Source organism: Sphaerodactylus townsendi, linkage group LG02, assembly GCF_021028975.2.
Source record: "Sphaerodactylus townsendi isolate TG3544 linkage group LG02, MPM_Stown_v2.3, whole genome shotgun sequence".
Taxonomy (NCBI): Eukaryota; Metazoa; Chordata; class Lepidosauria; order Squamata; family Sphaerodactylidae; genus Sphaerodactylus; species Sphaerodactylus townsendi.
Window position 1 is genome coordinate 56,047,505 of NC_059426.1, and position 17,472 is coordinate 56,064,976.

The 17,472-nt window shown below is 41.5% G+C and overlaps 1 protein-coding gene across 2 annotated transcripts in view; it reads left to right on the top strand.

The window, feature by feature from the left end:
• Positions 1-1,792: 1,792 nt before the first annotated feature.
• The window catches only part of OSBPL11 (oxysterol binding protein like 11), a 54,238-nt gene continuing 38,558 nt past the window's right edge, over positions 1,793-17,472 (top strand). The window contains exons 1-2 of one of the 2 annotated variants that reach the window (XM_048485674.1): positions 1,793-1,912; positions 2,289-2,635. In XM_048485674.1, coding sequence (XP_048341631.1) covers positions 2,451-2,635 — 185 coding nt within the window. In that variant the 5' untranslated portion in view covers positions 1,793-1,912; positions 2,289-2,450. The remainder of the gene's footprint in view (positions 1,913-2,288; positions 2,636-17,472) is intronic. The other variant, XM_048485675.1, reaches the window with a different exon arrangement.

Sequence of the window (17,472 nt, forward strand, 5' to 3'; positions counted from 1 at the left end):
TCCCCCATTTGCTGCGCCACTCAGAGCTCCATTTGAGGTGGTGAAGCACCACCTCCCCGGCACATTCCCCAGCTGCCACGGAGCTCTCAGCCCATCTGGATTCAGCCGTCTGTGTCACAACGTGGGATCACATTGTCAAAGATGTGGACTCTCTCAGTTTTTAACTTAAAACAATATTTATTTGATATCCCTCTTGGAATTAAATAGGAGTTATACTTGCTCCCATGTGAAGCTGCCTCTCAGGTAAAGACAAACAGTAACTTAGGCTCATTCCGCACATGCAGAATAATGCACTTTCAAACTGCTTTCAGTGCTCTTTGAAGCTGTGTGGAATAGCAAAATCCACTTGCAAACAGTTGTGAAAGTGGTTTGAAAATGCATTATTTTGCATGTGCGGAAGGGGCCTTATATATCTGACTGGTACTGTCTCTCTTATGTGGCTCAGCAGAAGACTGGAGGTACCACTTAGGCCACTTTTTTTACTGGTAGTCCGTACCAACCCATACTGGCCGGCTTGCTTTCATACCTGGTTAAGACCCATGTCAGAGGTCTCTCTCTTCTTAAAGTGCCTCTTACTTAGCCAGAATTAGGCAGGAAATGCTGGCAAGAGGACATTTTTGTGCCCAGTTTAACTTTGTTTTTAATCTCCTCCCACAAACATCTTTCTTTTCTCACTTCCTAAGTCCCTTTTTAAAATCCAGGCTAATGAATGGATTTGAAGAACTTGAAATCTTGGTTTGGGTTAATATTGGTTTGGGTTAGTACTTTTACAGTATTACAATTCACTTTGGTCCAGCATGGTTATATGCAACCATATAAAGCAGGGTGTCTCAAAAGACTGCATTCACACATCTCTGGATATTGGGCTATCCAAAACACTGCACCTGCATTTTCTTGCTCTGGATATTGGGCTATCTCCAACACTGCGCCTTTCATGGCACCAACACATTTTCTTGCTCCCACCCATTGTTTTTAGGAAGTGAGTGGGACCATATAATGCTTTTGCCCAGAGGCTTCTTATTGACTATTGGAGAGTTCATTGGCTGGGCAGATTTTTAAAAAATTGCTGTGGCAGCAACTGGCGCCACAGAATAAGATGTTACTGTGGTAATTGTTTGGTGGCTGGCTCTGCCTCCTACTGCAGCTGTTTACAGCAGCCATTTTGGTGCTGCAGTGTCAAAATTCCAAATACGCGTGTTGGCTCAAAGAGAACCCTGTGCACAGGGACCCCTGTGTTATCGCAACTGTTTACCGCCAGGATATTGGCCACCCCACTGCAAGTGGTCATTAGTACATAGCAAAATATCCAGTGTATGAATACAGCCAAAGTGATCTTTAATAATGAAGAGGTATTTCAAGCATGGTCTTTTTTCATCCATCAAATGCTAGAAATTACTGGCTTCTTTTAAAAGCGAATGCTTTCATTGCTGACATATTTATTTAACTGTTTCAGTTAAATAAACTGGTGTGTTTGAGTGCCTTCTGGGCAGAAAGGCGGAATTAAAAAAAAACCCAGAATAAATAACTTTGTTCTCTACGAGTGAAACGATGGCAGATTCTTTCCAGAGGCGGAAGGAGGAACGGGAAAGACGTTTTCTATATTATTTTTATAGCAGTCTACTAAACGACACCCTCGCTTCTGAATTCAGCTCTACCCTTCCGCTCTACTCGCTCGCCCTTCCAAAGATGGCGCCGCTAACTTGCTGCCCTCTTTCTCCCATGAAAAGGGCGGAAGCGGTTGCGCCTGACCCGGAAGGGGTGGAGGCGGCCCTGCTGCTCTCGATTGGTGTGGGCTAGAGGCTGTTGCTGGCCCTGGGAGTCGGATCGCGCCCGGCTCTCCAAACCCAAGCGGGGGCGACGACCAAGTGGGTTTGGGTAGGTGGGCTGCCTGGGAAGGAAGAGGTATTGCACGGTGAGGCCCATCTCAGGGAGTCTCTGGGTGGGGACTGGCGGATGGGCTCGGAGGAGGTGCCTCAAGGCTGCCCTGAGCATCCTCCTCTGTGCAGTGGTGGCCTCTTCCCAGCCCAACTCACCTTTCATGCCTTTTAGGAAGAACCTGAGGAGAGGGGGCTCATTAATACCGAGTTATTCAGCCTCCCCCTCCCCATTTACCCCTGAAGCCCGTGCTCTTCTCAGCCTAGTCTTATCCATTGGGGTCCAGGAGTCTCTTCCTTCTTCAGAGCCCCTTTCCTCAGTCAGACTTGCCTGAAGGGAGGTTCGTCTTCCTCGCTCCTCCCTCTCATTATTGTGAGTTCCATTTCAAAGTATATTTCTCTTCCTTCCTCCAGTGTATTTTTGCTCCCCTTCGTCCTGGCGATTTCTTTTGCCCCTTTCACAAAATCGAGGGCCGGCAGTTTTCTCATCACCCCCCAACCCCCACTATTGTGAATTGCTGCCAAGCTTGCAAACCTCCCACCCTCGTGGGTGGGGGTGGTTGGGTGACTTTAGCCATGCAAGCTGCAGAACCTGTGCCTGCACCTGCCGCCCCAACAACAGCGATGAAAGTGTCTGAGAGCGAAGGCAAGCTGGAAGCCTTGTCACCTGCCCAGAACTGCACCAGCAAGAGTAGCAGCAGCAGTGGAATCAGCAGTTGCCGAGGAGGAGGAGGAGGTAGCACCAAAAGCTGGCAGTACAGGTGAGTTCTGCTAAAGCTTGAACCATCTCGGAAGAATACATTTGTATGATTTTTCTAAGTATTCTGTCAGGGCGAGGGGGTGGGGGAAGAGACCAGACATAGCAAAAACAATTCTATGCCTGGTGAGTTCAAGAGAATCTGCCCTTCACTATGGAATGATAGACCTAACTAGCGAGTTGCAAGTGTTGTATTTTGTAATGTAGAAATTGTACTTTTAATTGCTCATCAGAGCTGACATTTTTCCATATGTTTTTAAAACAGTGTGTAGCCCACAAATTATAAAGGAGATAACTGTATTTCCTTCCAGCTGTTAAGACCAGGTGTCATCTGGATGCTTTCCTAAATGCAATATCAACATGGATATGTGGTAGGAAAAACAACGAGGACTGGGTGGGGGGGGGGTCAATGACTCCTTGGAATCAGTTCATGCTTTATGTGGGAAATGCTTGTGGTGTGTGTACTTGGTGCTTGGACTGGAATCCTGAGAGAAAAGGTTGTATGCTGAAGAGCTGTTATTGGCTGCAACCCTATGATGTGCATGTAAAACTGTGTCTCTTTTCAACACTTCATGGTATTTACTGTTGCAATTTCAGGAAACAGCCACTGTGTAAAGCATCCGTTAATTCTTAATGTTATTTTTAGGGCTACCACATATTTACATATTTTATGTGTACACCTAAGATTTGTGAATATAACATGCAGTTGGTTGTGGTGGGAATCTTCGACAATACAAATAACATGCAGTTGTTTGCAGATGTTTTTATCATTTGATGCTCAGAGTGTCATGATATATGAAATAACCCTAGTAGTTATGTTTAACAGTTCCTCTGTACCTTTTATTTAAGAAAAAATGGTTTCTGTACTCCTTGCCTACCCCATTTTGCTGTTTTTAAAATATTTACTGCATTAAAATATTTACCATATTATTCTTTGATAGATAAACAACAACGAGTACAGAGTATTCCAACACAGGCCTTTCATCTGTTCATGATGTATTGAAATATAATATTCACAGCAAGTTAATACATGTCCCAGTCAACAGTCTTTAAATTTTCCAAATCAAATGGCATTTTAAACAGTTTTCCTTCCCACAGGAATCTTGTAACTTTGAAGTGTAACCGAATTTATTCCATCATAAGCTTTTGAGAGTCAGAGCTCACTTTATCAGATGTGTGAATTGTCTGTCCTCAGTTTATAGTTTATGTTTAAGCAACAGAATGGTCCGGTAGGGGTGCAGAGGAGGAGAAGGTGGGGTAGACCAGTGTAAAGCAATCACTTATGGAAGAGGGCCCAGTCCCTTCAGACTGGGTGAGAACTGTTCTCAAGTGTTGATATAAGGACGGGGTAGAATCAAAACAATAGCGGCTTTTCCATAGATTTGGTTAATCCTGTCCTCCTGATTGTCAACAGTTGGGATTGGTTCCTCTGAATGTTCCTCTTTGTTGGTTCTTGTTTTGGCACAGGATTCTCTGTATAGCTTCTCCCTACTCCTCCCATCTCATTTGCTGTTGCTCAAATATCAAGTAGGAGCTGTGTGGCGTAGTGGTTAAGTGCTTGCACTGCCATTCACACCGTCAGGAGTTCGAGTCCCCTGTGGGTCAGATATCCTGGCAGCAGGCTCATGGTCAACTCAGCCAGCCATCCATTTCTTGGTCGGCAAATGAGTACCTAGCTCAGGGGTCTGCAACTTGCGGATCTCTAGAAGTTCATGGACTACAATTCCCATCAGCCCCTGCCAGCATGAACATCTGGAGAGCCACAGGTTGCAGACCCCTGACCTAGCTCATAGCTAGGGGGTAAAGAATAGCCAGGGAAAGCAATGGCAAACTACCTCACAAAAGAGGCTTGCCTATAAAATCACTTCTCGCAGTGGTACCCCAGGGTCAAATACGACTGAAGGGGAAACTTTACCTTTAAATATCAAGTATAAAGCTATTATGATATACTATCATAAATGTTGTTGGCCTTTAAGGTGCTATTTATTGCAGTCTAGCTACAACAGTGTAACATGGCTACTCTAATGGAATCCCTTCTTCATACTTGGATGGAAGAAAACTTACATGACGTTGGCTGATCAGGCTATGGGTATGCCTGACCTTCAGTCGCTTAATGTTTTGTGCGAGTCATTCCTACTTTTACAGGTCTTATAAGATTGGATTCCAGAATGTAGGGGGGTTTATGCATTGAAGATTGCAATCCTCACACTTACTGAGCAAGTTTCATTGGATGCTGTGGGACCAACTTCTGAATAACTGAATATATATGTCAGGTAGAAGGGTGATATAAGCACAATACCACTAGTCTCTTCTGGTATATTATGTTTTTTTTAAACACACTGCATTTACTTTTATAAAAGTGGTAGAACACAGAATAAAGGTTGCATGACATCTTTTACATCTCTCTTTAATCTGTCAACACATCACTTCAAATGATAACTTCCATTTTAGCATTGCACTTCCTGAAATTTAACTTTATCGGTGGAATATTTATTCACAGAGTTGGTAGGATTTTTTTTCTGAAAGTAGTTAAAAATCACTATATCTTTTAGTTCTGAGGGTAGTTCTGAGGGTAGGTTCTTTTTATGACTGAAGGCAGCCCCCCGTTCCCTTTCCTGCATGACTACCAAAAGAGTATTCCAAAAGTGTATAATCTGCAATTATCAGTACACAAAAATGAAAAATATGCAGAACCTAAACAATGAGTTGAAAACCAGTCCATCCACTTAGTAAAATTTCCTCAAATATTATCATTGAGCTCAACATGATGGCTAATTGCAAGCGGGTGAAAATTGATGGGATCCATGTACGAACTGAACCAATGGCCTGTAGGACTGTTTTATAGTCTAATTTTAAAGCACTTATATTGGTTATGTATTGTTTTATCAAAAGGTGGAACTTGCCCTAAGCTTCTCGGAGAAGGGCAGTGAATAAACCCAATAATTAATATTCTATTAAACTAGAATGTGCTGCAATTCAAAAAGCCCTGTGTCATCTGCAATTTTGAGTATGTTATAAAAATAGAAGATATCCAGTGTGTCAAATGTATGATCGACCCCAGAATTGGTTTAGGCATTCTGTTTGGTTGGATGCTGTCATTTCATACTGAAATACGCGTGAAAAAGTGAAATAATAATTGTAGTACATAACAGTGGTTGCAAAAATTTATCCTATACAAAACAAACTCATTTCAGACCACATTCAGACCCAGACTTGCCTGTAACTGCACATCTGCATTTTCTTTTAATCCCATACTCAGGTCAAAATTGTTCCAAAATTGGAAACTTGCTACCTCAGGTAATTTTAAAGACCTCTACGAATGTGATTTGTTGCTTTTTTTAAAAAAAAAGACAAGATGGAAATGTTCTTTTCTTTGGTTTAATTTTCCAGTGAAGAAAACAAGCCATTAAAGGTTGTAATGACACAGTAGCTAAGTGAAAAAAATTACAAAATATTATTCTGTATATACAACTAAATCATATAGTAGATAATGTTTAGCAATGTATACAAATTGTTATACTAAACATCAGTGTTGTGTGTGTGCTTAATTAGACAATTATGTTGTGTTCTTTTTGGGGGCAGAAGTTCAACACGCTTGTAGATTCTTGGATTCTTTTTGGGATAGAGTAGATTGGTTTTAAAAGTAATGATTGTTTGGATCAGTTCCTCTGGACTAGGGGCTAATATTAGTACAGAATATGAAGAAAAAATGGCTTCTAACTGAGTAAAGTTTCAGACAAGGATATGTTTTACCCCCTTGTCTCTTCAGTCTTTATGTAGAACATACCATAAAATAAGCAGGATTAGATTTAGATTAGGGTGGAGTGAAAATTGATGGAAGGAACATTAATAATTTTAGATAGGCGGATGATAACCCATTAATGGTGAACAATAATGTAGACATGAAATAATTGTTTTGTTTGTTAATAATTCCTGATGAAGGCTAGAGCAAAAAGTGTTAAAGCAGAATTACAGCTTGAATCAAGGAGTCAAAAGTAAAAACTATTGTGGAATTATACAATTTTAAAAATAAAGAAATTGCTGTGGTTCAAGATTTTCAGTTCCTTTGCTCCATCATCATTGAAAAGGGAGACTCCAACCAGGACATTGAAAGATTAAAACTGGGAAGGTTTGTCTTGAAGAAGCTAGAAAAGATTAATCACAGTCCAGTCCAGAGGGCTCCGGAGGCTGGAGATGGCGCTGCTGCCACACCTCCATGCTGCCTCCAGAGGGATTCCAGGCGAGGAGGCGAGGCAGCAAGAATCTTGAAACTCCCACCTGCTTCAAAAGCCCCCATAGCCCAAAATGGACCCTTTCAGGTGGCTTAAGTCCGAAGACTGCACAAGGGCGATCCCCATGAAAGCATACTAAAGACAGCTTCACAGCCGGGAATGCCTTGCCCTGAGCTGTATTGCCATCCAACTGTAGGCCTGTGCAACTCTACAGGACCAGGCTGTTCTGGGTTGGGTGCTGTGAAGCTATGTGACATTCACTTGTCTCCCTGTTTGACCTACAAGAGCTGATTCCCCCGCCCCTCGGGATTGGGCTGTAAGTTTAAAGATTTGTCACAGGTGACCAAGATCAATTCATTCCATAGTATTATTATGTATGGATATGAAAGCTGGACAATGAACAAAGCTCATGTATTTGAAATAAGATATTGGAGGGATATATTATGGATACCATGGGCCATCAAAATGACAGATAAATGGGTTCTAGCTCATATCAAGCCTGAGCACTCCCTAAAAGCTAAAATGACTATACTGAGACTATTGCTGTTTGGTCATATGATGAGAAAAAATAATAACGCTAGGAAAAATTGAAGGCAACAAGAAAAGAAGAAAATCCAAAATGAAATGGATTGACTCAGTCAAGGAAGCTATAATCCTCAATTTGCTGACCAAGCAAGGCTCTTAACAATAGTAAGATCTGGAGGACATTAATTCATAGGGTCACCGTAAATTAAGAGTACCTTGATAGCACACATATGCACAGAATAGTAATCTCATGGGTCAATTGCTTGTTTAATTCCACGAAGCCAGGAGGGTGCCCTACCTTTAATTATATCATAGTGGCATTTGATAGTAAAATGAAAACATCTTACTGCTTACCCGTGCAGTAATCTGAAGGTAACACACCCTTCATTTAACAGATGTACCTGCACCATATTCAAAAGAACATTTAAAAGCTGACTGCCTGCTTGGCTGTGAAATGGTTCATCTGTCCTTTTGCTTCTTTATTTTTAGGAAAAATGTAAAACTATTCCATACATATGCAGCAAAGTTAGGAAGGGCCATGGCCCCCAGTAAGAAATCAGAACATCATTTACTGTAGTAATGCTGATCACGGTCTAGGAACTAGATTGAGCGGGGACGGGGGAATGTCAGCCAAACGTCTGAGCGAAGAGGACAGTCTCCAAGAGAGTAGGCACTTAGAGACTCTCTGGAGGGAGGGCATCCCACTGTGGAGAAGGCCCCCAGGGTTGCCCCCATCCCCTTTACCTCTGACAGAAGCAGAACAGCCAGGCGGGCCTCACCCTCTGATTTTAGTGCTTGGGCTGGAATATATGGGTGGATGCACTCTTTCAGGTACCCAGGAATGAGGCCATATAGGGCTTTATAGGTTAGAACTATTGAGCCCGGTAGCACATTGGAAACAAGTGCAGGCTCCTCAGAATAGTAGCTGTGAATTGGTGGAATCCTATAAGACACTTGTCAGGCTGTGGGGGAGAGGCAGCCAAGAAAAAAACCCCACAGACATCCACTTTCTGGTGAAGGCCTCTGGTGGAGGGGAGTCAAAATGGGCTACATAGGGTCTAGCTGCCCTCACACTTGTACTGAAGGCTACTGCAGGCAATCAAGTGTTTTTCTTCAACTTGTTCTTAAAATGTGGATGTCAGCAGTCTGTGCTGTTTTGAGGACACCAGAGGTTGGACTCCTCCCTGGGGCGTGCACAGTTTTCATGGTACTTTGAAAGGTGGGGTTCTCAGTACACGATGGGCACTGATGAGAGAGGAGGGGAGGGCCTGGAGATTTGGGAAAAAAATAAAATCAGTGTAAGAGTCCTTGGGTTGATATAGTTTGAAAACTACTGCCGTAGTCCGTTTCTGAAAACTGCTTCTCTTGTCCACTTCTCTATTTCTATAAAGTTCAGGCTAGTGTACATAGTTCTTTCTGTTTTGTTTTATTCTCCCAACATCCCTGTGAGTTAGGCTTTCCTTTGGTTGTGCAGCTGGCCCAAGGTCACTTACTGCATGTCATGCCAGTATGAGGATTTGATTCCAGATCCCCCAGACCTTAGTCCAACACTCTAACCCAGGGGTGTCCAACTCTTGCCTCTTCGGATGTTCATGGACTACAATTCCCATCAGCCTGTGCTGGCATGCCCAATTGGCCATGCCAGCATGGGCTGATGGGAACTGTAGTCCATGAACATCTGAAGTGCCAGAGTTGGACACCCCTGCTCTAACCACTCTGCCACTCCGATTATTAATGTTTGCGGCGTTATACACATCTAGTATCTCTATTCGCCAAGGTGTTCCGGCTGTATGCTTCTCTTTTCATGCTGTCAGTTTCTATGACAGGTAAATTGAGGATTGCTTTTAAGAAAAAACAATTCAAGCGTTAGAGCATATGTTGAAAAGTAATTGTACTAACCTTCACAAAGAAATCTTTGAGCAGATGAAGGTCTTAGAAAAATGTTGTGGCTTGTGACTGGAAAGCAAAGCATAACAAATTAAATCCTGAATTTTAAAAAAGCCTGCTGTATTCTGTGCCGGATACAAATTCTAAAACGAATGGACACCAAAGACTTTGTCCCAGTTATAAAGTTCACAAGTCTTGTTTCATGGGTCTTATAATGATTATATAAAGCTTTGGAAGTATGTATTTGAAATGGTTTTAAATGGAAATTAAAATACTTGATGTGGTTGTTTTTCCTTTTTGAAGCTGGTATAAGAGCAGTTTTTGATATTGAAAGATTGGTGCTGACCTTGCATGCGTAAGTTCTAGGTAGCCTGACATCCATGATTCTCAATCCAGTTCTTAATGAATTGTGGTTACGAAAAAGTTCATGGGCGATGTTTGCAAGACTGATATAGAGTGTGTCACAGGTCTGCAAGAATTAGTGTGCGTGCCCATGCATGCATGTTTTAGTTAGTTGATGTATGCTAACAGCCAGAAATAGAAGAACAGAGATTCTTCCATTTGCAAAAGCAGCTGAGGGCTTGGGAATGTATGGGGAGAGGACAGAATCTTCTCTGTTCATCTCTTTTGTTTGTAATTCTGGTGAGGGAAGAGTGGTAGAAGGTTCCCAACAGAAGATGTGCACACGTGGTTGTTTTGAATGGTAATGTCATTCTTGTGTTAAAGAACATGTTCCTTGTTCCTAATGATGTGAAAATATTAACAAAACTATTGCTACTAAATTATCTTTTCATTTCCACGTTTCAGTACGTTAGGCTTAAAAAAAATTGCAGGCCCTGAGCATGTGGCTGGCATGGTCTCTTAGATGGCTTCTGGGCTGGCTTCCCCGCTTTGGTTGATGAAATATCCATTTGTTAACAGGGTTAATTGAAAGTTCATTGTAAGAGTATGTAAGATCTGTGATCTCTGGAAAATGCAAATGAGTATTTTTGCGATCTACATAGTGATCTTTTTATGTCCTAGCATTTAAATATGCTATATAATAAATTCTGTATGCAAAGTACTTTCACATCTAAGTTTTACCGCACAGCAGCTTCGCTGAATGTAACTTCAACATTTATTTAAAATGTTTAAATACAACAGTTCTCTGTTTGGGGGTTAATTACTAATCCAATTTAACAAATGGGTGATTATATTTCTTTTTTTATATCCTCTTTTTCTCCCCAGTGGAGATCCGAAGGCACATATTTATAATAAATATAAAATGTAAATTCTTAAATATAGTTGACAGAATTTAAACAGCCTGCATGTTTTTTTATGGCTTTTATAGATTTCTATCATATCCCTCCTTTGTGCACCTCTTTTGGAAAACGGGAAAGTCCCTAAATACTTCAGCCCATTCTCAGAAAAAATTATTTTGATTTCCCCCTCTTTTTCCAGCGGTGCAGTATTATTTTTTGAGATTGCACTTTCAGAATTTTAGACAGTATTTCAAAACCTGTAGGTTTGTGTAGGGACATTATGATCCTGACTGTTATTGTTCAGTCCTTTTCTCTACTGGAGAGTCACAGCTGGTTCAGATCTATATGTGTGAATCTGATGTTGTACCCAAATTCCATTCAGCTGGGATTCTTTTAAACTTGGCACAGCGGTATGTACAGAGTGGCAGAATAGGTTTATCATCTCATTTTGGGATAAGGATGACTGGGCCAGTGGTGGGATTTAAATAATTTAATAACTGGTTGTTTGCAAGCACCATTTTAACAACTGGTTCTGCCGAAGTGGTGCGAACCAGCTGAATCTCACCACTTGACTGGGCCAATAGCAGTGGGTCTGAGGCTGAAAAAGAAATTTGAAGGTATTTTATTGGTTCTTGTGCAAAGGCAGGTGAACAGTGCTTGGTAAGTGACGTTACATGAGTTTATGAGGGAATGGGTGTACAGTTACATGTTACATGTGCTTATGAGAGAATGAGTTTAAAGTTGCAGGTTCTGGAAATTAAAATCTGGACGTTTGTTTCTATTGACAACATTCTCTGTGGGTTTTGTAGACTGTTGACTTCAGAAGTTCTAACTGAATTTCCTTTCATGAAGGGATTGTTCAGTACATGAGAGTTGCGTGCAAACTAATAACAGATCTAATGGCAATTGGATTTTTGAGGCTTTGCCAAAATGTCCATTAAATTGAGAGCCTTTGGTGTTCTGATGAGTAAGGTGGTTTGTATGCATCATTTGTTGAGGACTAGTTTTCTCTGATGCTTAAAAAAATCTTGGTTCCTCCTGTTATACCGATGCACATGTGGTTTTAAATTTGTACTTATATGTGTGGTATAAGGGCATAAATAATATTTCTATTGTGAGCTATTCCGGCTACTGTGCCTAAGGCATATCGTAGCCTGTGACAGGTGGAGTTTGATATAGACATAGTAACAGTCACTTTTGACTTTTTGGATCAGCTTTGATCTGGCTTGCACTTACAACCTCTGTTCAAAATTAGGTTACTGTTCTTATTATTGTTTTAAAAAAATCTTATAAAGCAGGCTCTATCCAATTAAAGCTTATGCTGTCCTGCATAAAGTTAGCTTTTAAAAAGTCACAGGATTCTTTGTTCATTTTGCTTTTAGAATCCTTACCTGATGATTCTGCTTGCAGGCAGGCATGATGTGATTTCCCCTCTGCTGCCTTACTGCTTTCTACATATTTCTGTTTCTTTGCACTGTTTCCCTGGGAAAAAACATATTATTGGTCTGCTGGAATGGATTGTGACATCAAAAGTAAACAGCCAATCAATGGCATTATTACTTCCCATCTCTTGTTAGGTTTCTCCTGTTGATTTCATCAGTATGGATTTCATAATTACTCTGTGGTAATGATTTGATTCACGGCAACCCTATGAATCAGAGACCTCCAGAATGTCCTATCCAAGAGTCAATCCATGTCATGTTGGGTCTTCCTGTTTCCTGTTGCCTTCACCTTTTCCTGGCATTATTGTTTTTTTCCAGTAATTCTTGTCTTCTCATAATGTGACCAGAGTGATAGCGCCAGTTTAGTCATTTTGATTTTACTGTAGCAGAGACGTAATCCTGATTTTGTATTTCAGGCCCTCTTGAGTATCTAAAAATCAATAGGTGGAATGTAAACATTGAAATACATATGAAGAAAAAAATGCTGGACAATAACATTCCTTTCAGTTGTTGAAGATGGAATATCTACAATCCATATTTGTATTTCAAAATTAGGGGTTAACTTTTTCAAAATTATTTTGATTTGCATCAGTGATATAAGGATAAGTAGGCATTCATTTTAAAGCCTTGTGCCACTGCATAGTGCTATAATGCTTAGGGCTTCATATGAGTTTTCCCAATATCATGCTTACTTATGCAATTTCATATATTTTAATTTTTCATTTGTGTTTCTCTTTCATTTAACTATTTAGATCTATTTTTATGTCCATGTTAATTAAACTTTGCATTTAAGCAATGTCCGAAACCTCTGTCGATAAGTCTCTGTTGAGATGTCGTAACGGTCCAAAATGGCCACCTTGACCTTAGTATAATCTGAAATCTCCTCCTTGGGAAGAGCCCTCTCTGCCGCCTGGGCTTCCCCAGTTAGATAAGGGGTCAGCAGGAAAGGCCACTGAGCACAATCCCACCCCACTGCCTCATCCGTTTGTTCGAACACTTCGAGGTAACCATCAATGCCATCATCCATCATCCATTTGGTTAGGGGAACCCAGAGTAGTCGCCACAGAGGTCGCCCCGAGGCCTTCTGCTGTGCCAGTAGCCCCGAGTCGCTGGATTAGTTCCTGTAACACTACATTCTGGGTGTCTTGCTGCAGCACCAGCTCTTTCATCAAAGCCACCTGAGTCTCCTGCTACTGCTGTGCCATCCACTGGCTGAACTGGGTGAAATCCATTGTGCCCTCCAGCGTGGGTACTGGTGCTTCTAAAGCCTGCAGAGACTCTTCTCTCCAACTCCAGCTATCTTTCTCAATTGCCCCCTCCTGGCTACAGCGCCAACTTGGCTCTACCCAGTCCAGAGGCCACAGTAAACTAGAGAGGGGCCGTGCGCCACTCAACTGTGTGCTGCCCACATTCTCCACCACTTTGTGGTGTTGCCCCTCCCCCCTCTCCAGGGGGTGCTTGTGCCATCCCTCCTACCCCTCCACATGTTCATCTCGTTTTTGCCCCTGCTCTCCTGAGAGCAGCTTGTACCGGAGAACCTTGTACCGGAGGGTAGGTTAGCATCTTCCCTCTAGAGCAAGGATGCTGACAAGGCTGGCTAGCAGCCTGAAGCAGAAATAGGTTGACTACTGGGGAGGGGGCTAATTCCAGCCTTGTGTCCCTCCTTGCCTGTTCTTCTGCATGTCCCTTGCCTCTGCTTTTCCCTACCTTGGTCTCCTCCCCCCTTGGAGCCTTGTCCTTGTCCACTCTCCTTGTTTGTCTCTCTCTCACAGAGGCTCACTCTCAGTCTCTGTTCTCTTGCTCTCTCCCTCTGTCTGGTCTCTCATGTTATCTTCCCTTCTCCTTTTCCACCTCCCCATTCCCGCCCCCCATTCCTGTCCCCCATTCCTTCTCCATTCCTGACCCCCATCATGGGGGTCCAATTTTATTGGCCTCCATTCATCTTCTACATTGGGGCTGCTACAGTTGGACCCTCTGACCTAGTCTTTAGCAGATTCAGGGGTTCTTCTGTGGAGAGTCACCAGCAGCTATGCTGCAAATGTGGTGCCTCTCCCTTTAAAAACAGGGTTCCCCCAAGCCCCAGAAAGAATTCCCAAAGCCTTCAAAGGAGACCAAGGTAGGAGGGGAAACGAAAGTTTAAATCCTTCAAAACATGTCACAAACAAAAAACATTTTTCTTTGAACAGAGAATTTCTTCCTTGTGCTGTATTTGGGATCCCAAAATGATCCCCAGAGAACCAGATGTTTTCAGCTTTTTGGGATCAGGATTTTTGACTAGAGCTAAAAGGCACCTTTTGGGGTTTAGATTTACCAAAGGCACACCCTTACTTTCAAGTCACAGCTCTGGGCAGCTGTTTGTGTTGTCATGTTAACTTTCTTATCCTTCAAGTCCTTGTAGAAGGGATTGAACCTGGAACCTTCTGCATTCCAAGCAGATACCCCAGGGGTCTGCAACCTGTGGCTCTCCAGATGTTCATGGACTACAGTTCCCATCAGCCCCTGCCAGCATGGCCAATTGGCTATGCTGGCAGGGGCTGGTGGGATTTGTAGTCCATGAACATCTGGAGAGCCACAGGTTGCAGACCCCTGCATTAAATACTCATTTGGGGTATCTAAGCATTCTGCACCTCATTCTACACCTTATCCTTTAAAATAGGATATTGGGTATCAAATCTATCAAGGTATTGGTTGATGATTTGCAGAAACAAAAAGTCTACGGAATTAACTTTTTGTCTTCCATTTTTAAGTTTGTTTGTTTTTCATGAAACTAGTGTTAAGGCTTACTGGGTTCCAAATGAAAGAAATGAAAGTATGCTTTTTAACTTTTTCTTTAAGAAGATTGACCGCCTACTACTTACAGACGGTACATGTCAGCCTTGTTGCATAACAGTTTGTTTTTGGACTGCAAATTGGAGGTGGATTGTTTTCTTGTTCTAGAGTTCTTAGCACTGAGCACTCAGCACAGTTCCCCTTTAAAGTAATTTAATTTCAGAGAGAAAACTATATGTGTGCTTTGCTTCTGATGTGGACTGATGTGTGCTAGCATTTAACTCTTAAGAACTGGATAAAAATGAAACCATAATTTCTGTTTCACTGCAGCATCACGATGTTGAGCATTCTGTATTTAATTTCATAATGGTGTTGTACAGAGGTTCAAATATTGTACTTCCTGCCTGTGATATTATAAATGAGTTCTGGGTCAGAACAGAGATGCACTAGACATTTGCACTAGATTAGATGTTTCAAATTGTGAAGTGGGGCTTATTGCCAAGGGGGTCATGAGAATCTGCCTGATAGTCCCGCACAGTGTGCCTCTCTTGGGGTAAGGGGCAGAGTTGCTAGCCCACTCCCCTCACCTTTCCCAATCAGTGATGCTGGGTGAATTGTGCCATATCTCTTCTGTTGACTTTTCAGATCTGGGATATCAGTGGAACAAAGCTGTTTGTTTCCATCAACAGTTCAATGTCCCCGGACCTTGCTTACGAAGACCTCAAGGCACACTTCTTAGCCAGTGGGTCTGTGGTCTTTTGTTTCTGTTTTGATCTGCTTACCTTAGGCCTGAAGGCAAGAGAGGCCGCTTCTATATTATGCTCATTTGATTTTAGATATTCTTGAAGGACAGTTTTGACCTCTCTGTGAATCAGAATCTGAAGACTCCTTTAGACTGGTAAAAAAGCTAACTTTAGTTACTAACAGCTGAATGTTTTCTTTCTGCTGCTACTGTTGCAGACCCTTCAGCAGATGGAGTGGGGGGTGAGGGGAGAATGAGTAGTGTGGAAAGAATTATCTGTACCTTCACACTTCCGCCTTTGTGTTAAGTTTGCAAATACATTTTGGAATGTGCGTTTGCAGAGATCATATGTAGTTTCCTGATGAGGCTATGTTTACAGGCTAAGGTTCACTTATCAAAGGTAGGCAGAACTTGTGGCCATAATTCACAGTCTGTATTATAAAGGGCGTTTCTGTTACGTTTTTATGTGCCAAATGTAAATGGATTTTCTTAAGTTAGTTTCTCTATAGCTCAAAACTGTTCTTGAGAACTTCATAGCTAGAGATGTAAAATTTCCAGGATTTTTTTTTAATGGAAAAAAACAGAAGTGTTGGAAAAGTTGAAATATATGTAATGTTTTTCTTATCAGGCTAAAATTGTTTTACTGTATTAAGAACACAAATCATTTATGATTTAGCCTACAAAATTGTACTGTTTTACTTATTTATGGAATGCATACACACCTTAGTTTTCTACACGCATTGCTGTAAATATACCTATTACTATAGAGAGATAATTGCGAACTGCAGCACCCTCTAATATCTTCACATATATACCCTTTTTGCCATTTGAGAGGCAGAAAAAGTTAAGTTAAAAATATAAAGCATAAATTTTGTAGTAAACAAAAGAGAAGCATTCTCATAACAGTAATAGTAGGAATACCAGAGTATTGGGCATTTAAGACAGGTACTTTAACAAAATAGTGTCCCTTGGAATGAAGTATCCAACACAGGACTGTTTTGCTGCCTTCTCTCTGATCACTTTCACTATACTACACTTACATATTTGTGTTTAGAAGCAGTATTGCAAATGTACCATAAGCGTCCTTTGTTGTCCAAATGAAGTTAAATCTAATAGTGCTACTCCTGGACTTCCAACTGCTCGAAAGGGAGAGTGCAGAACAGTGCACAAATGGAGATCATGCATTATGTAGCAGTTTAAACAGTGCTTTCTTGAAACAGTTCCCTGGAAGAGATCCAGTGGTTTACTCCCTGTATTAGTAACAAACCCGCATCGTGTTCTTGGCTTGTTATGTATTGATCAGCCGGTGACAAGTTACAAAATGAAGGTTACTGAAACCGATTTTTTTCACAACAATCTATACGAATAAAATTACTATTTCGAAGTGTATCTTACAGGCAAGAATTCCTTCATATCTGATGATCGCCTTTTCCTGTGCTATCATTTTAGAATGCATGAGCATGTTAATATTAAACTAGTGCATATACAGTAGGTTAGGATGTGCATATGTGTTCATTGCACATGTCTCTGCCACTTGAAGAAAACTGGTTTGTATTTGTGTCACTGCTTTACCAAGTGCAATAGGTTAACGAACAGGATTGAGTTTATTCAGACATTACTTTGAGCCAGAGATTATGAACGTCAGCCTTAGCAATCAGACTTTGAAATCTGCTTTTCAAATCATGGTTTGTCTAATCACTAGTCACATGAATGGTCCATCAGAAGTAACTTGACCCAACTGCTAACTCTCTTCCTATGACTGTTGGATCATAAAATCAATGAGTGTCACAGCTGATCCATCCTGCTGTCTTTTATACAACAAATATTTTATGGGAGTAAGATCTTTAGTACTGCTTGGTTTTTGACATGAGTCCCTGTACTTGGCTTGGGCAATTGGCTGGAGTCACACAGTCCATCCTCTCATTGAGTATTCAGTGTTGGTGGATGGAGCTGAAATGAGAGAGTGATCTGTAGTGGTATTGGCTCGGGAACAGCTTTTATAA